The 25730-nt window shown below is 33.6% G+C and overlaps 2 protein-coding genes across 2 annotated transcripts; both read right to left on the reverse strand.

The window, feature by feature from the left end:
• Positions 1–8659: 8659 nt before the first annotated feature.
• On the reverse strand, positions 8660–12384 carry LOC18609818 (phosphoglucomutase, putative / glucose phosphomutase). The gene is made up of 7 exons (XM_018114467.2): positions 11736–12384; positions 11188–11451; positions 9815–10331; positions 9508–9707; positions 9280–9392; positions 9003–9143; positions 8660–8892 (listed from the first exon to the last, which is right to left on the reverse strand). Exons 1-7 carry the CDS (start codon positions 12270–12272, stop codon positions 8811–8813), a joined length of 1854 nt encoding a protein of 617 aa, XP_017969956.1. The 5' UTR covers positions 12273–12384; the 3' UTR covers positions 8660–8810.
• A 9008-nt stretch (positions 12385–21392) lies between these two features.
• On the reverse strand, positions 21393–24086 carry LOC18609820 (protein C2-DOMAIN ABA-RELATED 7-like). The gene is made up of 4 exons (XM_018116598.2): positions 23884–24086; positions 22591–22686; positions 22053–22356; positions 21393–21738 (listed from the first exon to the last, which is right to left on the reverse strand). Exons 1-4 carry the CDS (start codon positions 23992–23994, stop codon positions 21680–21682), a joined length of 570 nt encoding a protein of 189 aa, XP_017972087.2. The 5' UTR covers positions 23995–24086; the 3' UTR covers positions 21393–21679.
• Between the last annotated feature and the right edge of the window lie 1644 nt (positions 24087–25730).

Raw genomic sequence — 25730 nt, forward strand, 5'->3', positions numbered from 1 at the left:
AATACACATGATATAGTTCCAATGTTTTTATCTCTTACGTTAATTTTATGTCAAAAATAAATAAGAAAACAAAAAACTACAAACTACAAACCATGTCCTTATACTGTGCATACATTGTATTTGAATTTCTACAAAAATGACTAAAAATACATGAAACTCTAGGAGTTTTAAATGAAATTTTGCATTCAAATTTGTTCACCAAATTGAAAATCTTATTAGTAAACAATATAAGAATTTAAAATTTTGATATTATTAATGTTTTTCAAATGCTGAATTTATGCTATGAAAACTAGTTGGTATGTTATTGGAAATTAGATATATTGAATAGATCAGTTTCATTGGTTTTAATTTTATATAAACAGATTTGATTTCTCATTAGAGCTGCAAAGGAACTAGAATTTAATTAAAACATAAGGGTGATGTAATTAACCAATACGAAAATTTTAAATAGCATTGATGCAAAGAATTGTTTTTTTTTTTCGTAATTCATCAAGCTAAATTAACTACTTAATATCTTCAACATTTAATCATTGCAAATGTTTCAATAAATGATCTTCAAAATGAATAGCTAAACACATTATAAGGTTAAAATATTGAAAGTTCAAACTTTCAACAATTTATCCAATAGCCTTTGAATTTATATTTGATTCACTATCAAAATTTAAATAAATTATTAAGATTTGTATTAAAAAAATAAATTTATTGCGTTATATATTAATCATATTTCAATAAAAATATTGGCAGCAATTCCTCAAAATTATTAAGATAAGACACATGCTTTGGTTTAATTTGGTAAATAAACGACATCCTTCAACCCTGAAGTTAACCAAAATTCTCCACGTCCAATAGATTGGTCCTTGTACATTGCCCCTTCTCAAATAAAAAAAAAAAAAGATGACATAATATCTAAAAAATTCATAAATTATTTAAAAGTACTTAAATAAGTTGTTATTCTTTTATTGTGTTCATTTAAGTCCTTATACTTTTATTTTGAGCTAAATAAACTCTTATAATTGATTAATAATTAACTGTTATTAATTAAAATTACATTATCATTTTATATTACGCGACATTGACGTAATATACTGATATATCATAATGAATGATGACATAATATGCTGATATGGAATGATGACATAATCATGTAGCATTTTTCACCTTCCACCTCAACATCATATCAGTTTCACGTGATATTAAAATGATAAGTGTTGCTTTCACTAACAATAATTTTTCATTGAAAGGTAAGAAAATGAATTTATTTTTTATGAGAAAAAAAATGCTCCAGCACCAATAGGTTTCTTCTAGTAACAACAATTAGATCAAAATAAAGGGTCAAGACAACACCATCGACCTTATCCGATTGGGAGCACCATAGAGAGCAATTCAAAAAACCATGGCTCAACTCCCCTAAACATCTATACAAAATAAAATCCCCTAGACACCACCTGATGAGAAGTAGAAAAGAATCGAAGCAAATGCCCAAGAAACAAAGCAAAGAACCACAACCAGTGCTACACACAAATAAAACATATCAAGGCATAGACAAAAAAAGCGTCCCTCAAATCTGTGTGAAATAGTGATTCAACTGTTCTAATTGTTTTGTGTGAAGCTATATTTCATTTGTTCTAATTATTCTCATTATTCTTTGTATAGTACTACGTTTTTTTTTTAAAGGTAAAGTTTATATTAATAATGATAGGTATAAAAAGAGAGCACTAAGGTTGGCTTGAATGGCTTTTCCTTGTGTTCCTCAAAACCTGCAGGTGAACAAAAATAGTTTTGCAATAAAGGATGAGCAAATTTGTCATCTACTCTCATTGTATACCTTATGGTATATCAAAATTTACATCCCTATACTACACCTAACTAGCTTTCCTCTATTGCTTGCTTTCACATACATTACCAATAACCCACATCAAATCTCGCTATTTGCGCATGCCCGTTTTGGCCAAGCTATTGGTAATGTCATTTGTAGACCATGGAATCTTTGTAATGCTCCACATAGAAAGCTTGGTTTTCAACCCTTCAATCTTCATGATGATCCTTTTATGTATCCATGGAGTGTTGTGAAGGTTCAACACCCATGAAACAGTGTTGGATGAGTCACTTTCAAAGACAACCCCATAGGAGTTAGCCTATTTAGAAGTTGCCATCACTTGGAAGCCCTTCGAGAAAGCCAACAATTTAGTTGTATTTGAATCTGTGACTCCCACTGACATTGAGAAAAGGAGAAGTATGCTCCCTTTATCATCTCTAAGAACCCCTTATCCTTGCTTCACCAGGGCATCCACTAACAACTACATCAACGTTAAGCTTGAGGCTTCCAGCAAGTGGTTTTTGCCAAACACTTGACCTCGTTATCTTTTTATTTTTTTGGAGGACTACTTCTAATCAAATCTAATAGAGAAAGGTTGAGCTTTGGCTATTTGGCTTTTACCCACCATCCCATTTTCAACTTAATTATAGCCAAAGTAATGGAGCTACTCTACACTTTGTCTTTATGCACAGCCTCGTTTCGTGCTAACTATATGGACCATGCAATAGTGTAAAAAGCCATTCTAAACACCTTCCCATTGTCCATCCATCTACTCATCTCATTCCAAGATTGGAAGCAAATGACAAAATCACCATGCATAGCCCACTTAACATTCCAAAAGTCACAACACCAGTACCACAATTTCCAAGTTTCAGGGCATGAAAAAAAATGATTGATGATCTCATTACCTGTTTTGCACAGCAAACAGTATGCTGCCTTTGTTTGATAATACTTTTGTGAACCAACTCTTGTCTCACCACTGATATCCCCTTAAGTAGCTGTAAACGGAAAGCTTAAACTTTATGGGGTGTCAATCCTTCTTAAAGTTGTTTCCACACCTTAGAACTTGAGTAATTAGTAAGTATAATAGCTCAGTAAAAGGACTTAGAGTTATAGATGCCACTTGTGCTATGTTTCCAAATCAGCTTATTTTGGAAATCCTTATGTAACACCTGGTCAAAAAGTAACGACATAAAAGCCTCCCACTGCTCTTCTTCCCATCCAAGTAGACCTTCTCAAGTTGATGGTCCACTCCCACCTTTAATTGTCCCACTTACCGAAGTCCTCGATCACACCATTTTTGTCAACAGCCAAAAAAAAATTCTCTAGAATTGGTTGCATAGAATAAATCCCTGTATCTATTACTCCTTTCAAAAGTTAATCCTCTTATCATTGCCAATTGAGATTCCCATTCTGTCACAAGTGATTCTTGCCATTTTAGAGTTACCCTCAAGTGGCTTGATTATGTTTTCCACACGTAGGAAAATCTTCTTGAGTTAGCATTAAATGTCACCAATGAGTGAGAATCATACTTAGTTTTATTAGCAACCAACTCTCTTTAGAAAATTCCAATTTCATTGCTGAACTACCAGAGCCATTTGTTAATGAGGGTTTGTTTTTTACATGGAGATCTACAAGACCGATTCCGCCTAAGTCACGGTACAGGCACGTTGATTCCTAACTAACATAGTAAATCCTTCTTTTTTCTATAGTACCACCCTATAGGAAACATCTTTGTAATTTATCAAGGGTTTCTTTAACTCTGATTGACATTGCAAACATTAACATAAAAAAGATAGGTAGCCTATTTAGGACTAGTCTCAACAAAGTTATTCTTTCTCCAAGAGAAAGGGACTTTTCTTTTCAACTCGAGAGTCTTGCCTTTACTCTATCAATAATCAGCTTCCGCATCTTTATCAAGCTCATTGTGGTGCCAAGAGATAATCCCAAGTAAGTTGTAACCCATTGTCTACTTTGCTGGTAATCTTTCCTACCCAATCCATAGTAGTTTCATAATCAAAACCAATGCCATATAAACAACTCTTCTAAAAATTAATCTTGAGTTTGGAAACTACCTAGAAACACCTCAGTAAATGTTTAGCATTAATAAGGCTATAAATATAAGGTTTACATAGGATTACCGTGTCATCAATAAATTGCAAATGAGAGAAAACCATCCAATTTCTGCCAACTTCCATTCCTTAACAAAGTCCCGTACTAATAGTTTTGTGCATGAGCACATTAAAGGCTTCTGTCACACAATTAAATAGGAAAGGTGAGAGTGGGCATCCTTACGTAATCCTTATCTCATTCTAAATTGATTTGTAGGGTTGCTGTTAACCAAAATAGATATGGATGCTAAAGAAAGACATGCCTTAACCCATTTTCTCCATCAATTGCAAATCTCAATTTGCTTAGAATAAAGTCAAGAAACTCCCAATCCACAAAATTGTACACCTTTTCGAAGTCAACCTTGAAGAACAATCCACCAATTGCCTTTTTTCTTATATAATCAATGACCTCACTTGCAATAAGGTGGTAGTCAATAAGTTGTAAACCAGCAACAAAAGCAAATAGTTTCTCACAAAAAACCTTGCTAATCACCAATTTCAGCCTATTGGCAAGTGATTTGGCAACAATTTTGTAGAGACTACTAACAAGACTTATTGATATGCAATCGTTAATAGAGGTAGGGCCACTACACTTGGGTATGAGTGTGAAAAATGATGAATTAACCTTGTTGTCCAAAAAAGTTTTATCATAAAAATCCTTGACCATCTTCATTATCTTTCTTTTGAAAGTTCCTCATTGCTTCTTGAAGAAACCCATACTAAAACCATCTGGCCTTGGAGCTCGACTACTGTCACAGCTGGCAATGGACATCCAAATTTCTTGTTCACTAAAAGACTTTTCTAGAGTTTTCGCTAAGTTGTCTTTGAGCATCCTAAATTCGCCTCTTAGATCATTCAATGATGCATCTGCCTTTTTCGCATACAATGATTGAAAGGGGCTCTTAATTTATGTCTTTAGGACCTCAAGATCCTCAACTGCTCTTCCACTGGTCACAAGAGAATTTATTGTGCTTCTTTTCTTTCTTACCAAAGTGATGTTGTTGAAAAACTTGTATTTCTATCTCCTTCTAGTTGCCACCTCACCTTGGATTTCTGCTACTAGCTTCTCTTTTCAGCTCTTAGTGCTCCCCACAATTCAGTTTTTAATTTTATTATCTTTTCTTTAATCTCAACTATGTTTCCATAGTTTTGCTGTTCCAACTCAAAAATTGTGAATTTCAATTTTTATTCTACTAATATTTTGTCTGCCAATCCCATAAATATTAAGTTGCCTTTATGCACTTCTTAGTTTCCCTTAATCTGTACCATACATCACTTCTGCACCCTCTGATAGTTATTGCCTTCTTCCATGCTTTATCAAACATTGGTTGGAATATGACTTTGTCTAACCAATGGTTGAAAAAGTGAAACAGCTTTGGGCCCTAATTCTTTTCTTCCATGGTGAGTGCAATAAGGTTGTGATTCAAAACTGATCGTGGTAAGCACAGTTGATGTATGTTGTGATAGGCTTCCGTGATATCCAACAAGATTAAAAATCGATCAAGTTTACTATAAGACATGAATTCCCTATTGCTTGCCTATGTGAACTTTCCCCTCGACCTGAGTAAGCCCACTAAACTACAATCCTCTATGAATTCCACAAACTCTCCATGGCTCTTTCATTAGTGGTGACCCCTAATTTTTCTTCACTACTTTTTACCACATTAAAATCCCTTTCGATGCACTAGCGAGTAATTTCTTCACTTATTATCCTCCTCAAATCATCACATGAATTCTGTCTTTTAGAATCAACATTGAGGCCATACACGTTGCCCATTCCACACCTGATATTAGGTTCATTCACCCGTCCTACAATAATAGTATATTTTCTGTCAACAATTACATTTTCAGTAGCCAAAACTCCCTCATCTCAACATAACAAGAAGCCTTAAAACTCCCAATTACAAGTGATGTCGCCCACCTGAGCTTTCTATTTCTCTAAAGGCTCTTTACTATTCTCTATTTCAATTTTTGGCATTTGGTTTCTTGTACCAAAAAGAATTTGGGACTATGTGTAGCAACCAAGCTTTTAAAGGCCTTTTTTTTTTTCTAGTTTGCCCATACCTTAAACGTTCAAAGAAATAGACAACATTATGGACTCATAAAAATAACCCAAGTAATAAAACATACCATGCAAAGAACGCTACCTCTTTCTCTTTACAATTCCTTTAACTTCACAACGGTGAAAGTTCTTGTCATAGTCTACCTATCTTGCTTATACACCATCCCTAAATGAATCCCCACTTCATAAGTTACCTCTGATTCCCTTATTATCACTCCATTTTGATATTGGATATCTTCATTAGTGATTCGATTTCCTCAAAAATTATGCTATTCCATCCCTCTTTGCTCTACATTAATACATTCCTTGATTGAAAATGGGGCTTTTAGTTCACTTTCTTTGGTTCTTTGGCCATCTGATATTCTAAGCTCTTCGTTCTTACTTCTATTTCCTATTCCTGCAACTCTTATGAAGTTGTCCTTTTTCGACTTTCTGTCAACCGTATTTTCTTCTCTCTGATCTGCCCTTTTTTTGTTTGATTTTTTTATAGGCTTTTTTTTTGTTGATATTGCAACTTTTGTACTCAATCTCTAAAGGATTTGGATGCTTGCATTCCCGTTCTCTTTGTTCCTTCTATTGCCTATCATAAAATGTGACAACGCTTTGCTCTCTGGGTTCATCGTCTTTTGTTTCCCTTGTAATTCACTGCCTTCTAAATTCTTACCTTTCTCATGGTTTTTCCTTTGATTCAAAGCCCTGCCTCTATTCAATTCCTTTAGGCATGGTCTTAGCTCCAACTCATTCTCCACAAGACTTAGCTTGATTCCTCATAACTTTCAGTCTTCTATAAATAAGTCAAGCCTATTCTTCTTCCTTTTACTAGTATTATCCATTCATCATTTTCAGCCCAAAGCTCAATCTCGTATCCGAGCTTTTCCCCTCTGAAAGCAGCCCCATTTTGATATGATAGCCTATCATTTTTGAGTGGCTTATCTAATTCTGGACAACTTTCCTAACTTAACGTCTTGCATATCATGACTTCCCTTATCACATTTTCATCTTTAACTTTCCCTAACACCTCTCTTCTTGGGATAGGTGATCTAAATTTGAATTTGAAATGATCAAAATACTTTTTTACCCTTATCACACGTTTCCCCTTAATTGCCTCAGTCACCATTTTCATCTCACTGTCTCCGCCACCATGGGTTTGGTCACACAATTTGAGACTTTTTGATCTCTTTATATCCTTTACATCCATTACTCCCTTCTCTTTATCTTCTTTTCTTATCATAAGGGAGACCATTTGGCCATTAATTTTCAAGTGTGTCGTCTATGGGACCTTTCGCTACTTTGTAGTCTTAATCAATATCCTCACATGGTCAAATCTTTCAAAATAAATAATTGGTCTCTCAAGTTGAACACCTCTTCCCCATTCCCTAACAATCGCATTAAACACATTCCTATGCCATAAACGCAATGGGATGCCTTCAATAATGAACCATGACTTGACCATGTTCTCTCCCTGTGAAGTCTTGATTCTATTAACAGCTTCGAACTAGACTCCTAGAACTTCAGGATAGAGGTCTAAGATCACATTCATCTAATCTTCATCCTCGAAGGTGATGACCGCTTTTCGTCCCCCTAAGGTTTTCATGCTTGTTGAGATACCTTTACCACACATCCTCGCTTATGTCGTTTTGATATGGATACCCTACTTTAGTGTGCCTGCAAAGCTCCTCTCAAACCATTCTATATTAGTCTCTGGAATCTCAATAGATAACTCTCTTATTGTTTGGGTTCTTTCATTCTTGTGAACAGTGTTCTTTTCGTTCAACACCCCTATTATCGCTTTCTATCCTTTCTTAAAAAGCAAGGCATCTCTGAATATTCTCCTCTCTCTCTCTTACTCTGCCAACCTCTGTTCAAAGTGTTTCTATGTAGGTATTCATTCTCCCTTCTTCATTTTCTAGCTTACCACCCATATTCAACTTCTTTCACTTCAAGATGCCTCATTCCGTCTTTCTATTGTTCCCATACTTTATAGCTCTTTGCATCTCCTCAATGTAGCGGTATCTAACAAACTCAAATTTGAAGTTGTTACCTCTAAATGATTCGCTCTTGCTTCCCAAGTATAGGTCAACAACCACTCAAAACTTGTCAAACCATTTCTTCACTTCTCTCTAAGACACAGTGGGAGTGGTGTTGTCCACAAAGACCATGAAATGTTTGCTCTTCCATTCTTCAATGTCTTGGTGTTTCATTCTTCCTTATTGGATGTCCATCTTCTCATATCATTCCCTCCTCCGCATCATGTTGTTCACTGTCTTTTCTCCATCTTATTTTTTGCAAAAGTGGAAGGTTGTGAAGTGACTTAATTAATGTATTGTTTTGTATTGTACTATGGTGTAGAACAATTCTTTCAAAGAATAAGTAATAACCGAAATCAATTATCTATATTATTTGAATAAAAATTGCTTGGAAAAATTTTCTAAAGTCAAGTGCTTTTAAAACAAATCCTTTTCTTACCAAGATAATAATTCTATTTAACTGTTCGTGTACATAATAAAATATCCATAATATTAAAAATTAATACATACATGGTCTCAATGTGACTAAAAGTTTCACCACTAACAAAAAAGGAAGAGATTTGCTAGCTTCTCAGCTCATATTGTAGTAGTAATTAAATACCTTTTGCATTATTTTCAAATTCTTTTTTGTTTATATCCATAATAAAAAAACAGCAATATAATATGCATTGTCTTTTCTGTACATAGTAATACATCCTTTTTATATGTCACAGAATATATAATTAAGGTCATTGCCTTGCATTTTCCCATGAAAAATAGAAAAGAGATTACGAATTCTGAAAGCAAAGTGCATGTTAGGCCCTATCCCCAATTCTCGCGTACTTCTCGACCTGAGAAATGTCAAGGATTTCGTCCATTCCACTTGCCAAGAGAAACCTGGAATGCCCAACAAACGTCAATATATAATACATAGAAAGCGAAATTCGAAACAACAGATAATTTGGAAAACTATTTAAGTAGACTTGAGGAGCTATAATGTGCCTTACTTGTCTCTGAGAACTCTTGTCATCAATTGACAGCCTCCAGGCACCGACGATTGCACATTTACAGCGATATTTGGGTTGTGGATACTCTGCCTTATGTGTACCCAACCAACTTCTTCATTTTTTTCATTTGAAACTTTAGCCCTGAAGTTGCAGTAAAACAGAACTTTTGATCATCAGAGCAAAATGCAGAAACTTGGTTGTAACAGTTGTTTCTAAAAACAATGAATTTGTCAAAGGCTCCAAGGTTGTTAAAAAATTCATTGTTAAATGTTTTTACCTGTACATGTGAGCATCAATGGCTGCTGGACTGTCGTTTGAGTCCACAAGGCAGCCTTCGCTTACCCAGCAGTCACCGCAGGAGTCCAATTCCCAGCCTTCAAGCTGACCTTCCTGCAAGTAATCAATCGTACCCGGTTGAAAATTGATGTTGACCTCAAAGGCTTAAACCCGAATTTTAGCTGAAATCAAATGTAACATATAGTAAATTTAATTAGAAAGTAGGTACCTCAACGTAAGATCGGAATGCTTCAATCGCCTCCGTACCTCTTGCCTTTGCATATTTAGGCTCAGAGATGATATTCATCCTAAGCTCAATAGACTCCAGAGGTTCTTCAAGATCTTTTATTAGACTACCTATTCCTTCATCTGATCCGGAAAGCTTCATGTGTACCATTTCGATGATGATTTTTACTACCATAAAAGCCCCTACAGGATTAAAAATCAAATCCATATTGCTATTTATTAAACCCTGGAAACCAATTAAAGGGTGAAAGATAATAATCATAAAAGGGAAAAACACACAAAACGCTAACCATCATCCAGGAAATAATTCTCTTTGAGTGCACCATGTCCTGAAGTTTCCATCATGAGATGTGTTTCAATGCCATCCTTGTTCAGTTGAACGGCCTTATCAATAACATTCCGGTATCCGACACGATACAAGCAATGATGACCTCCCCTTTCAGTGATAAATTTTGTAAGTGCCATGCTTGTACGAGCATCGGTAACAATAGTGGTACCAGGATGTTCCTTCAAAACAATGGCAGACATTAGGCCTATAAGCTTGTCCCCATTGATGGGGTTGCCTTTGTTGTCGACTACACCACTGCGGTCTACATCGGTGTCGAAAACAATCCCTAGATCAGCTGAGTTGTGTAGCACAGCAGCTCTGGTTAATGCCATTGCAGTTTTGTCTTCAGGATTAGGGATGTGATTGGGGAACATCCCATCTGGATTGAGGTGCAGAGAACCAAAGGTATCCGCGCCAAGCTTGTCTAACACATCCCATGTGAAGAAGCCTCCTGATCCATTTCCAGCATTTACAATTATCTGCAATTTAGGTGCACCATTATATATGGAAATGGTTGAATGGGTTTCTTTTAAATTAATTTTGGAAAGTACCCTTATATGCGAAGTGTCAAATAATTTAACTGATGATGAAATCTTTTTACAACTTTTGTTGTCAAGAATTGAAACAATGGTGGAATGATGCTTTCTTTCAAATTATTTTTTTAAAAAAAATAGTATATCCAAAGTGTCCATTAATACTAACTAACGAAATCTTCTTTCATCTTAATTTATAAGATATTGATAAAAAAACAGAAAAAATAGCTCTTTCTGTAACACAAATATATCCGCATATAAGCAAACATAAATGTGTTCGGGAAGTGTGATACTCGCTTATATTTAGAATTGAAAATATTATCCTTTTAATAATAATTAACATCAAAATTAACAAATGTAACGATTTTTATTACTTATGTATTAAATGATTCATTTATTAAATAAAAATTATTAAAGGTTTTTCTATTAATTGAAACTGAAACATTTTGCTTGCCTAAATTAGCAAAACTTATAAGTTGGACGTAAGGTTAATTTTTATTTCTTTCTGCTTAAAGAATTAATTAAAATATTTCTCATTAAGGGTAATGCATAAATGTTTTGGGACTCTTGTTATGGGCTGGGTTGAGCAGACTAAACCCTTTTTAAAACGGTAGGCCTGTTCTTTATATATATATATATACTAGGAGAATTCTTGGCCACACGTTAGGAAAAACTTGGCCTGTTTTTGGATAAGCCTACAGCTTACCAAGCACCATATCAGGAGCAGCCAACAGACTTTTGAACGAACATGAACGGGCATGAATGGACACACAAAGAAACTAAAAGGAGCAGCCAATAAAACCTGAAATCCTTTAAGTGGAGTGTCATAGTGAAGCGGATGGTTCACTCTCTCCTTGATGATGTCTCGAAGGTGCTTTGCATAAGCGCTCATAAAATCAACCTTTTTCGATGGAAAGTTGAGCATGGTGGATACTTTCGTCAGCCTGTTCGCGTACTTACGAGCAGCTTTGTCACATATCTGTTCCACCTCTGGTGAGGTTAGCCCTCCTTTCTTGGTGAAGAATTTCAGACCATTGCGGGTGTAGGGTAAGTGAGAAGCTGTCATCTGCAACACACCATTCAACTCTCATCGTTTTCCCTTCTATAGATTCATATATAATATGTTTTCCATAGTCTTAACATTTTGATTCCAAAAAATTGCACTTAAAAGAAGACCTCAATTACTTCATTTTAATACTGATCAATGTATCTCGTTCCCTAAGGATATTGAGGTTTTAAATTTTTTAATACGGATGATGAATTGCTTAATAAAGGAATGAATTATCTTGTTACATAACCAATTTGTCAAAAAAAAAAAATGATGGAAATAGCGTAGGCGCTTCACTGTACCATTATTGAAGCATCGTAGCAAAATGGTGGCAGCAATGTGCTCATAAAACAAGCTGGCGTCGTTGCAAGGCCCATGTCAAATACCAAGCAACCAGCTCGAGCAAGGCCTGCGAATACTGCTACACTGAGAGATGCTCCTGATATTCGAGGGTCTTTGCCAAGTGATACTCTAACATCTTCCGCTGGACGTCGTTCTCGTTCTTCCAAGGCCTTGATAACCCACTCTCCAAAACTCTCGGCAATTGCTTCCACGGCTGGAGGGGTTAGGTCCACTGTTCGACCCTTTTCGCCTTCCAACGCAACCCCCCGAACATCGGACCCGTTTTGGAGTCTCCTAATCTTGTTTATCTCTTCATCGACGACCACTTCATTGTACTTCACAGTGCTAGAAGATTTAACGCATATGACTTTGCTTGACCGTGATGAAAATGAAAAGCTAAGCGTCTTTTGCGATGCATCTTTAGCTGGTAATGGTGAGAAACTCGGTTTTCGAGCATTGCCTCGCAAGGGTATTGGGGATGTTGAAGTAGAAGCCATGGATTTCTGTTCAAGTTGGCGCTCTTGGTTTGTTTGAAAAATCCTGGAAGGATGGGTTTTAGACCGATCGAGAAAGCTTTGAAAGATAAGAATAACCCAATAAACTATAACCCTACAATTGAATGCAGTACCTATCCAGGAAATAAATATCCGTAAACAAACTTCCAAACGGCTCGATTTTTCCTTGTTTTATTTAATCGAAAACATTAATATCATTACAATTGAATGCGCAATGATATTTCTCTTTCCAAAATAAAGCAACAGTATATTCTTCCGGGGTGCCACGCAAGTAAATATCGTGGACAAGAATCAAAGATATGGCAAGCCTAAAAAATCTAAATTTATTATCTCTTTTTTTCCTCATTGAAACGTGAGATATTCCCAAAAAAAATGAGATTTTTTATCCAAAAAATAAATAAATTACACTCAACAAATCATATATATATTTATGAAAACTATACAACATTACTAGAGGGTTTCTCTTATGATAGTTGAATAAGTAGTGTAAGTGATAATAAATCAACTTTTGGAAGGGCATTCACCATAAAGGGAGGAGCCATTTTATGGGTTTTTAAAAAACAAACATGCATAACTCATTTTATTTTGGAATCTAAATTGCAAGTACAAGAAAAGAGGCGGAATTGTTAATAATAAGTTTGTTATTTGATGTGGAGTTATGGTCACAGCCAATGTTAGTCATCTCTTTGCACTGTTTTTGTTTTTTAATAAGATGGTAAGATTGATTGTATTTCAAAATGAATGGGGGATAGGAGTATCCCATTATAACCTGACATAAAACCCACAACACCACTAAAAACACTCTACGAGAACGAAACTACTTTGACAGACCATCATTTACTTTTGGTCCAGCCAAGCAGAGATCAATATGCACCTTACGAAAAGTTTATACATCAAATCTATACATGTCAAAAGAACTTGTACATAACTCACAGGCAGAGGTGAACTCAAGAATTTTTTTGAGTGGTGTTATAACTAAAACAATAATAATAATTAATAATTAAAAATATAAATATGTTAAATTCATAAACTAAAAGTTTTAACATTAAATTATAGAAAATGTAAATTCAATACATAACATCCATTTGTTAAAAATTACTACTCATCAGCATAAACTAAAATATTAGAATTAAATAAAATATTATCTTATATAGCAAATTATCAAATTCAACAACTAACAATATGACAATTTTCTATTCATTAACCAAAATTAAATATAAGCATCCACAAACTATATAAAATTAAATAAAAAAATCAAATAATCAAACAATATATCTACAAAATGAATCAAAAAAAGAATGACTTATAATTTCAAGATATTATTTGGCATGCAATAATATTTTCTATTAGCTGGATTATAATTATGGATCCAAACTATCAAATTAATCAAAAAATATTTAAACATAAATTATTTAAAAACTTAATTTGGGTTGAAAATTACTTACAACTTGAAACTTAGATGAGTTGTTTTGATAGAGTGAAAAACGAATCCAATGATCGAGGAGAGGAATTGTCACTATGGATATCATAATTAAGACTTGAATTTCGGGAAAGAAAGTAGTTTAGACTTCGACTTTTTTAATAAAATCTTAAATTATAAAAGAAAAATTTTTTGTCTTGTCATGTAGTATTTAAATATTAATATGATAAATCTAGTTTGACTTGGAGTGTTTGACCCCTTACAAAATTGTAAAAAAATTAATGGACTCATTAGTATCACTAACTACACAAAACTCTAAATAAGTAGTATAACAAGTAAAAAATTTTGGTAAATGCCGGTGTCATGTGACTCCACCTCTCTTAAGGTAGGTCCGCCCATGCCCGAAGGGAAACTTCAAAGTAGATATCAACCAGCTTAACAGGGATCATAAAATGGGTAACCAGTCAAGCTTCAGACATAAACAAATTAAAATAATCCAACAGAAAGCACTTATAGCAACATCAAATAGCATTAAGATGCGCAACACGGAAGAAACATATTAATACATAGTAGAATCAAGACACATCGCACTGAATTGACCACCTCCAGTGTCAGCACAGCACCCTCCGTTACCATGAAGTCATTAATCCAAAGTAAATTCGTTGGCCTAAGTATTCCTTCTTGAGTTTGCTTCTTCATTCGTAGAGCAAGATATATGTTTGATCTCCCATCCACAAATCTTTCCAAGAATATTATATGTTTAAATGACCAGCATCCTCATTCTCCATGACACCTCTTTGGAGTTAGTGATCTATTTGACAAATACCTATAGATTTGGAGAATAAGGCAAGAATATCCCATGCTCGTTTCTCAAGATACGACCGATACTAGAGTCCCCTGGGCAACCTCCAGAACCTCCATCAGCATTAAATTTGAGACATCCCTCTTGTAGCCTAGTCCAAGCCTCCCTTTTCTTTGTTTTCTTGCTCTTAATAGGGGTGGTTCGTTCATTTGGGAATCTAGCAAGATCAAAGATTGAGGCATTATGTCCGAGCCATTTAGCGTTCATCCACCATACCACTTTAAGTTTGGTAAGTTCAAAGGTTTGCTCCTCGTCCCAAATTTTACCTCTAAACACCATATCATTTCTTGTTGTCCAAATAGCCCATATAATGGCATACCAAGTCATTTTCTGAATCAAGCCATTGTTAAGGGAGTTAGTGACCTTAAACCAAGAAAGAAAACAGACTAATGGGTCATTGTGAACCACTTACTGTACATTCCACAAGGCTCCGTACTACTACCACTAAGACCAAGATTTGTCACAAGTGAAAAATATGTGGCTTACCGGTTCAATCTCACGTCAACATATCAAGCAAGTAGCTGCCTTCGCACAAATGATGCCTTTGCTCACCAATTTGTCCTTAACCGCCAGCCTTTTTTGAATAAGCTGTCAACAGAGAATTTCAATTTTGAGAAGGGCAAGATCAGACCAAACAAGCTTCTAATGGTCAGCTGAGTTGGAATTGGAGAGGAGCACCTGACGACAAAAAGAAGATGAGTAGTTACCACTAATGTTGTACTTCCTTACAAGTTTATCATGAAATTCTCTGTTGATTGCTTGCTCATTAATTATAGCATTGAAGTTAACCCATTGTTCATGTTTCCATCTAAAAACATTCTTGTGTAGCTCTATTTTCTACCTCCATTCTTTGCCAACCCAGTCACCAAATTTATCAATATTACCCTCTTTCCTAGTTGTCAATGTATAAATTCTCGTAAACTCTCCCTTAAGAATGGAACCGTCTACCCATTCATTTTCCCAAAAACTGATGTGGTAGCCATTACCAAAGGATAGACCATTCCTTCCACTACAAAAGAGCTAAAGTCACAAGCACCTAAGAGTGGTTTTAGTAAAATATATAATAAAAAATGCAGACATATAAGCTTGAGGCATGAATATGTCAAATAATTAATTATTGATGGAGTAATTACAATTATATATGTAAGAATATATAAAAATTTGGTTGATCCCTTTATTAAAGGATTCATTAGAGCCTTGGTGAGAAAGACTTCATTTAGGATAGATCTAAGATCCTTTGCCTACAATCACCACTAATGGAAGACCAAACCTTTTCTCTAACACTATTACCGGTTACGAGGTTCACTTGATAAAAAAAAAAAAAACAAAGAAAAGGTTATTGGTAAGTGGAAGAAGCACTTAGAGGATAAGTGTCATATTCTTAGTAAAATTCAATTATAATATCTGCCTCAAATTTACAAAAGCGTAAAAAAACCTTACCTATATGAACATATAGGACGGTACCCCTTCTACCAAATGTAAATTGAGTCAACTTTTGGAAATGTTCACAAAATACTAGAATCTAGTACATGGCCTTACAAGTGTTTAAACTATCGGTTTAGTTTCTAAGGAAATTAGATAATATAATCTGTGTTGTCATTTTAGTTTTGATAATAAAAATAACAGTTTAATCTATTAAAACACTATTTATTTCATCAAAACTTTAAATTACTTAAACTACAAAAAGATTCAAGCCAAAAGACATCTTTTTTTTATGCATGATTTTATTAGTGGTTGATTTTTTGTTTTTTAACATTACAATTTAAGTGGGGGATTGTTGGAGAAATTGAACCTATTAGGATATCTATGAAAGTAGTACAAACAAATTGCTCTTAGAAACTATTTGGGGGAATGACTAACAAAAAAAGTTATTAGTTCAAAACTCAAAGGTTATAACCTTTGATGAAAGGTGTTTACTAGGTTAAAACTGAAAGGTGGATAACCTTTGATGAATACTAATGGTCTTTGAAAAATAATTATAAATTTATCTATAATCAAGTATTGAAATCCAGAATTAATTCATTCAAAAACATAATTCATCTTTCTCTATCTTGCTCTCAAGCAAACTCATTTTTTCTCTGAAACTTTAAAGAGAAAATTTCAAATTTGTTGTCTATATTTTTTTTGAGAACTTTGGTTAAATCCTAGAAGTATTTGCCATTAATTTCAACAGCAACATAATAAGAGTGTAATTACCTTAAAAGCAGTACATAAGGTTCTAATCTATACGCATCAAGAAGAATAAAATTCTCCAAATTCTATTCTTCAAATTAATTATATATTATAACAATGCATTGGGTTCGATACAAGAGAAGAACAAATAATAGTACAATATTAAAAAAAATACCATTAACTATAAGATATTAAAGTATATAATATAGTATCATATAACATTTTGGTATTTTATTAGAACAATCCATTATTGATAATTTTTATTGTCAAATCTTTAACATCATTTATGAATCATGCACATATCTTATAATAATCATTTAATGTAAAATAAAATCACACAACTCTCGACAAATATAACAATTTGTCAATGATTTTTCTTAACATCCATATTATTGTTCTCTGGAAAGTCAATTATTAAAGATTTAAAAAGATAAATCAACGGGGTTACATAAGTTTAAAACCTTACATAGGAAAAACAGAGTTTGACCCATATAAACCACCCCCCACCCTAAACAACCATTGCCTGAACCTTATCTTACAAAATGAAAGCCCACCTTGTACAGTTCCAATCAATACAAAAAACATTTCACAAAAAAACGTTTACTTTGCCAAAATGAGATCCTAAGTCCTCAACAGGTCGTTTCACTATGAAAAAATATATCTCAACGAAACCACTCAAACAGGGGCGGAGTGTCCCTCCCAAAATTTATGAAATTTTTTTTATATTATATATTTTTTAATTATATTTAAAATAATTTTTTATTAAATAATTAATATAATTAAAAAATAATAAAATTACTTTACAAGCCCTATTCAATTTTACTCAAATTCTTAAATCTTTTCTAATTTTTTAAGTTTTTCCACTCATCTTTTCCTCTCTTCTTTTTTGTTCTTATATTGTGAAATTATAAAGAGGTAAATTTTTTATTTAATTTTTTCTATTTATATTATTATTATTTTTCAATCCTATTATATTTGCTCATATGTTTTAAATTTCTATAGTTTTTTTTTTAATTTCTACCAATCATCAACCATATTCTTTTTTTTTTTGCTATATAGGTTATATCTTCTACTTGTCATGTTTTTTTTCTGTTATGTAGATTTTATTTTTAATGATTTTAATTTTTAAATTTTTTTTTATAATTAGGGGAGGGGGATTCAAATCCTACTCTTTAGGCAGATGGATTATGTATCAAGCAATGAGACAAATGCTCGGGTGTATTTTAATTTTTAAAAATTAAAAAATTATTGTATATGTAATTTTCAAATATAAGTTCTAACGTTACATTATTGGTTTTTGTTTAAAATTTCACCAACATATTATTTTTTATTAATCCTAATTATATAAGAAAAAAGTATCTTGAGTATATGTTTTTTATATGCTTTACATTTTATATTTAGTTGAAAGGAAATTATCTTAAGAATAAGAAGAAATTATTAATTCTGTATATCATATTTAACTATTTATATTTTATTTATTATAATTTAATATTTAGTATTATAAACTTAAATATAATAAAATAAGAATATTATATATTTACTACATTAATTTTTTAATCATTTATATTGAGAAAGACAAGACTCTTAAACAAAATGAATGATAAGTTTCTTATAAATAATTTTGTTGTTTATATTAAGAAAGATATTACCGTCGTCGAACAAAATTTTTCTAAAATACTATTATAAGTTTTTTTATTTTTTTATTTATATATTATATAAAATTATTGTCTATTATGAATTTTTTGATTATTAATAATTTAAAAATTTTTAATTTTTATTCTTCTTAGACCTCTCCAATAAAAATTAACTAACTCTATCCCTGCACACAAAATATTAACCAGCTTCAAACTTTGATCCACAATCCAGAAAATGACAGCAGCCTGTAAATCCACCCAACAGTTATTTTACCAGCACCCATCAATGACACTCAGATCACCCATTCCAGAAATTCCGCATGCAGTATATTATTTGACCTATAAAGGGAATCCATCCTTTCACCATGACTGGTCTACCATTATCTCACATATCCTTGCAGTGAAGAGCTCGTCCTTGTCTACCCTTTCTTTTGCCCAAGAACCTGCTCTACCATTGGCCTTCCAAGATCAATTTGTGATTTGTACTACGCTTACCAGCTCCCTAACTTCAACTATTTGTTTGTATTTCTTTCTCCATTACTAAAGTCTCCTACTTGGGTTTGATCCCGCTTCACCTCTTTTCTCACAACTGCTGTCTTCAAAATCAAGCTTTGTTTCTTATGTTCCCATCGTTCGAGCTTTAATTTTTCAATCTATTCTCCCCCTTACCCTTCACTTCTCCTCCTTCCCTAGCCCACACCCCTTTTCATGATAAGACCCTCTTTTTAAATGCACTCCCCTCTTCCATCTCTGTCCATATATATTTTCCTTTATCCTTTCTTTTTTTCGTTTTTCTACTCGCCCTCATTCCCTCACCCTTCCCATCCACTGCCGTGGCCACCACAATACAACCTCAGGTGCCTCATCATAAACATAGTTCTCATAATTTTTCAATTTCGTTCTCCCAATCAACCTACTACCTTGTCACCCTCCCAATCAATTTCGTTTTTCATCACCCCTTGCTACCAGCCTTAAACTTTTACCTAATTCCCATGTTTCCTTAACTTTATCTCTGATCAGCTTATTTCTGTTCACAATATCGCTGCTGTTCACAATATCGCTGCTGGTCAAAGACTCATTTATCATTCCTGCTTTGAACGTCCTCCTTCTTTCGTCCAACTGCTATTCCTTTTTTCTTTCCTTTGTACTTCTTCTTCCCTCCACCGCTCAGTTTGATTTCAATTTCATTGATCATCCCAAGCTTCCTATTTTTCAGTTTCCCTTCTAATTTGCTATTTTTATCCTTTGCCTGTTTTTTATTTTTAGCCCATTAATCAGTTGAGTTGTTGTTTTCTCTCCCACACTGAGCCCAGATGTACAACTGCTCTCTTCCTCATCTTCTAGCCCCTTTTCCGTTGGGCTTTCTTCTATTTCTCCCATATCTTGGGCCTCCACCCTACCTACATAGTCTGGTCCTCTCTCTCTGCCATCTCTTTCTCTTTCAGATTTTTGTCTCTTTTTTGGTCCATTTCTTTCTCTTCATTTATCTGGCCATTTTCTTCAGTTCCTTGGTTTTCTTGTGGCCCATCTCCAGGCCGTTTGTGATTCTTTGCTCCCTGGTTTCTTTTTCTTTTTTCTCGCTCAGTGCACCATCCTCGTTTCTCGTTTCTCTTTCGGTGTCAGTCTCCTTCTGTCTTATTTCTATCACCACGTCTCCTTTCTCCCCTTCTTCCATCAGTGATATAGTTGATATACTTTAATCTTATCTAATTTTGTAGTTATCCTTGATGCGAACATCAACACAACGACAATGCAGCTCAAGAAGTTACCTATATAAACTTTAGCCAGATAGAAACAATAAAGGTGACTTCTGATATAGGAGACCCTTAGAATATTTATTATTAACATGTCCAAAGTGAATAGACTATTCTACATATGCGATACTAGATCATGCTATACAGTCGCATAAAAAATTTTTATCTTATCCATAGAATATTATGAAGATTTTTGCATTTTGATAGAGATAATGAGGCAAGCCGAAAGCTACTTGAACTGTAACTACACCAATCAAATCAATAATCAAAGAAAGCAATAACAATAAAAAATGACATAGTGTTGGAAAAGACATAAGCTTTTAAAGTCTTTCCCCATTTTATTTTACTTTTTTTTTCTTGTTTGTTATGGTAATAGGAGATAGCCTCCATACTTTGTAAGCAGGATTTGAACCTAGACTCTGCAAAGAGGACATAAGCCGCTGGTTACCTTAAATCATACAATGAGGTGTCTTTTAATATAATTAAAGATTTCTTTTCAAATTTTTATTATTGAGACTCATAAACTAATTATAACGATTTCACACTGCAAAGTTCATAAAATGATTTTCCTTCCAATCCCAAAATTTAGCAAGCACACGTGTTAGATATTCATGAAACTTCTTTTGAAGAAGATTCCACCATAATAAATTTAACTGAGCACATTTTTAAAATGTGTTATTAAAAATATTTTTAGTAATATTTTTTTATATTTTTAAAAATATTTTTATATATGTGATTTCACTATATAAATTTTTAGCAAAATTATGAATAAAATGTAATTATAAAAATTACATATACTAATAAAGATTGTACTTTTTTATATTGCTATTAAATGTAAAAAAAATGAAACTAAAAATTTAAGTAGTTACACTTTTTAAAATTTCACTACACAAAGATATATTGCCTAAATAAGTGTGATTAAAACTTAAATTTGTGATGGTGTTGTTTTTCTTTCAGACTAAACTTGAACTTCTTAACTAGGTTTTGGTGTTTTACATTAAGTTTGATAGGAACGTATTTATAATGATGCAGGTTTTTTTTAAGTTTTGGTGTTTTACATTAAATTTGATAGGAACGTATCTACAATGATGCAGTTTTTTATTTTTTATAATTAAGAGAGGAGGAATTTGAACTCTACTCTTTAAACAGGAAAATAATACACCAATCAATAAACCAAATGCTTAGGTGCTTACAATGATATAGTTTCTTTGCTTAGCTTTAAATATATTCTTTTATTTACATTGCAAAAGTGCACAAATATATTGCAACCAATCATGCGAAAGGTCTCTCTTTGAGATTAGATTGCATCCTGGGTTCAAGTTCAGTTACTAGATCAATATCAAGCATCTACAGCTCTTTTGATGATAGATTCAAGTTGTCAACTACCTATTAGTATTTGAATGTAGGTAGAATTTGTAGAATGGAAGAGCATGTGGAATGCAGGATGCAGGCCGGTGTCATACTGATCTCTCTGAATGACTGTGATTAGCACAGTGATGATCAGCAGAAACAATTGCGGCAAATCCTTCTCTTAACCTCATTGGGAATCAATGGTGTCTCTTAACCGGGTTCCGAGGTTTACCCGAGTTCCATGGTGCTTTCATGACTAGGTAGAACAAATTACAACAGCTCTGTCAGTTCAGTTCATACTGCTAATGCTTGCTAATCAACATGCCATATCTCTATCTTGGTAAAAGAAAGTACATATCGTATCAAAACCACCTAAGTAACTGCATCCAGTTAACTGAATTATTATGTTATTCTACACCATTACATTTATAGGACTTAAAAAACTAAGATTACAGTTCGGTATCTGTTATGATATGCAGAATAATACATTAACTCTTTCGAGCACAGAACATAAAGCCTAAGACTATACATAATAAATTACAGAGTACAGAGACTACACTTGAACCATACCTTCACTTTCCAAACCTTTGCAACCAGGAATTTCAATCCACTCCAGTTGGATTAACACTTCCCCACACTCAACATTTTTCAGTCTGAGGTGCATGTCTTGGGTGATCTTGCCATCGTTCCAAACGATGCTGCTCTCATCAGCAAGGCAGTTTGTCCTACCTGGCTGTATTCTTTTGAGTGCACAACCATTTGGGAGATTTTGCAAGCCCTTTCCCATCTTCAAGGCTGCTATATATGGTTTAATGTCTATCTCTGCATTGCCCATTTGATCATCTACAGTAAATGTGTCTTTGTCATACACGGTCTGCAAAAGGCAAACCAAAGTCAACGGAATTAGGATAAAGTTCACTACATATTCTTTCTGCTTCAAATATCGGCCCAACCACAAATGATAATGAATTTTTGGCACATGTCCCTGAGGCACAACCAACAATTATCCATGATTTATGTCCCTCTTGTCAGACTAGTTCCAAGTCAGCCTTTACCATTCATAACTAACTGAAAATATATATGTACAGTAAAAAAGGATACTACTTACTAAAATGATTGGAACATTAGGATCGTTGATTGAAAGAGTCAATTCATCATTCCATTCAGGATTGCAGTTGTTTTTCACCACACGTGTCTTCAATTTCTGCACCAATTAATGCAACGTAATGTCAGAAAAATCCACACATCAACATCCACAGAGCTTCAAATTATGAATTTGCTATGACATGAATGATCAAAACTCAGCCTTCTAATGCGTAAATATTCTCATGCCAAGCAACTTACCTCTCCACCTGAACAAAGTTTCAGCAATTTTCTTCAGCATGAGTTTCAATTTACAGACAGGTTTAAAACCTCTCTAAATCCATGAAGACATATCTCATAAACTTAAATGCTAGGTTCTTTTAAGTCCATGCCAGAGGTTCTATTCGGACTCCTACAAGTTCCTCTTAGACACTTCCCTGTTATCATACTGTACTGAATCATAATTGGGACAAAAGAAACAGATTGAAAAAAGTGCTGAAGGACATCAGAGCTAATTAGTAGCTATGGCTAAAATGAATCTATCAGCAATTCGGAGCCCTAAGAAAGGTGCTAAAGTGAAACCATACAACTGGCAAACTACTTTAATTTTGGATCAACCAGCAACAGTAAAATAAAGGAAAAGTTAACAGTATTCTAAACTCTAAAGTCTAAATCTGCTGTAAAACCAAATGACCGATTCTGTCTGTTCACAGCAAGGTCCTAATTTTTGAGAAATTTTGTTTCCAAGAAAAGCTCCAAAGTTCAGTCCGTTTCTTTAATCCCTGAACCTAATTGGAAAACTAGCCATTTAACTGGGTTTATGTTCGTGGAACAAAATACTGCTGAAAATCTTCTATCGCCGAGTTCAGAGACCTCCTCGGCTATCTGTATTAACACCTAATTTATTGCATTCTTATTAACCAAATTAAACATTCCTGATCTCTTGATTCCAATATTAACAAATTAAGTGGCTTTTCCTCATCACTATTCCACAGCAAGTTACAAGAAATCAGATACTAGATTTTCTCAAAAGTAAGAGATAGTCTGATTCATCAATTATCTTAAAAGTTAATCCTGCGAAGACATCTTCCAGGGAAGAGAAAATGAAGGAAACTGCTTTGCTTCAAATGGATGATACTTACCAAGAATTTAATTTCAAATTTAGAATCAAAGCAAAGCCAAATAATTAACCATAAATTTCCAAAGCAGACCAGTTCGAAATAAAAACAAAACAAAGAACTCCAAACATCAATCATCATGAAACAAAGTAAGGCTAAAAATGACAAGGCAGATATTAAAAAAGATGAAGGTAACAGGCCTGATGACCCATGATGAGGACAACATAGGGATCACTGCTAACGGTATCACGAATAGCAAGATTGATGCCTCTTCGGACCCTGACCCTGAGAAGTCCTAAGGTATCCTCCATTGCAGCAAAAGAGCTATCGAGCAAACAAGACAGATTGAAACCAAAGCTCTCTTTAACTTCGTTTCCGGACTCAATTAACGCCACAAGTTGGAATTTAAAAGAATATATGTGATGTAATAATATAAATTTAGATATCGAAATTCCACAAGCAAAACACAACAAGCATATCGTTGTACGTGACCCCACCAGAGGAATCTTTCCACAGTCTTTAGACTCGGCCTCATTGCAACGTGTCTTGGCTCAGACAATTAATACATGACAAGGGACAAAACAGAAAGACCAAAACCCAAGTCAAGAGCACCTAAAATTCAAAAAGACGAGCGGTTCAGCGCTGCTTTCGCTCTGTCCTTGATTTTGTTTTTAAGGTTGTGTGATCATAGAAGTTATCCCCACATCTTTTCTAGAATGTGATAGATACGAGGGAATACGGACTAAATTACAACCAATTGTGCAGTTTCATTAAGCAGAATTTGTTTTTTTTTTTTTTTTGTTAACTTATAGTTCTGAAATAACTAGATATGGTCTGAATAAACAAACACTAAGAAAGAAATTTGTAATTCATCCAAATTTGGAGGGATGCCAGATTAGATTTTTAAGGAATTTGGTAGAATAATGAGTTTTCATTTCCATATATAATTACTCATCAGCTATGATTTTCTCAAAAGAGATTATTACTTTTCCTTCTGATTCGTTCTAACGAGATATAGTTGGTAATCATAAATATTGAATTTTAAAACCAACTCGTTGTTTCTCTCCATATTATATATAAAATGGAACCTACGGTAACAAAATTTAATAAGATATTAGTTGGATGAGTCAAAGGCACTGTATTCAACAATTAGAGCTTAAGATAAATTTCGAATTGGAATCCATTTTTGAATCCTGAGATACATTAAAAATTGAAATTGAAATATTTATAAATTTTCAATCATGTTTTTAGTTAGGATTTTTGTTAATTTGTTTAGCCTCTTTTTTAATTTTTTCTAAGAATGTATGTTAAAGTCGTTGAAATATAATTGTTTTATCGATACATGTTTTTATCGTAAAAAAAAATGTAATTCTTTGCAAAAACTATCACCATCAGACTTAAAATACATCTACCAACTAGTGAGGGGGGAGGGGGCAGTATTCACATGTGAACGTGATATTTCACGCGCGCGCACACACACACACACAGATATATATATATATATATATATATATATGTGTGTGTGTGTGTGTGTGTGTGTGTGTGTGTGTGTGTGTGTATAGAAGAAGATTTAAGATTTTTTTAAATAAATTTTATTAGCACTATAGCTTTTTTTTTTTAAAAGAAAGTGAATTTCATTAATTTTCAAGATCAAGTTACATATAGAGAATATTACATAGCCATAAAACCTCTCAACAGACCCTTCCATTACAACGGTCCTTATTACATAACTTTAAAGCCTCATTAAAAACCTTACTATGGAAAAAACTAGAAAGACAAAAATTGTGATTAAGCAAAAAATAGTATGTTAAAGATTATTTATTACATAAAGTACGATACCTCTAACCACCCTTCGTTGAGCTAACATTTCTTGTCTCAAAATAGGATGCACCTGTATAGGCATATCATCAATATTAGACTTGTTAAAATAGACCTAACCCATTGGACCGGTCTATTTTTTTATTAAATATGAGTGGGGTGGATTTGAAAATTTAGACTCATATTATAATCAGGCCTAAATGGTCTAATCTATCTAATCAGTGAGTTG

Source organism: Theobroma cacao, chromosome 2 (genome assembly GCF_053813885.1).
Source record: "Theobroma cacao isolate CCN51 chromosome 2, ASM5381388v1, whole genome shotgun sequence".
NCBI lineage: Eukaryota > Viridiplantae > Streptophyta > Magnoliopsida > Malvales > Malvaceae > Theobroma > Theobroma cacao.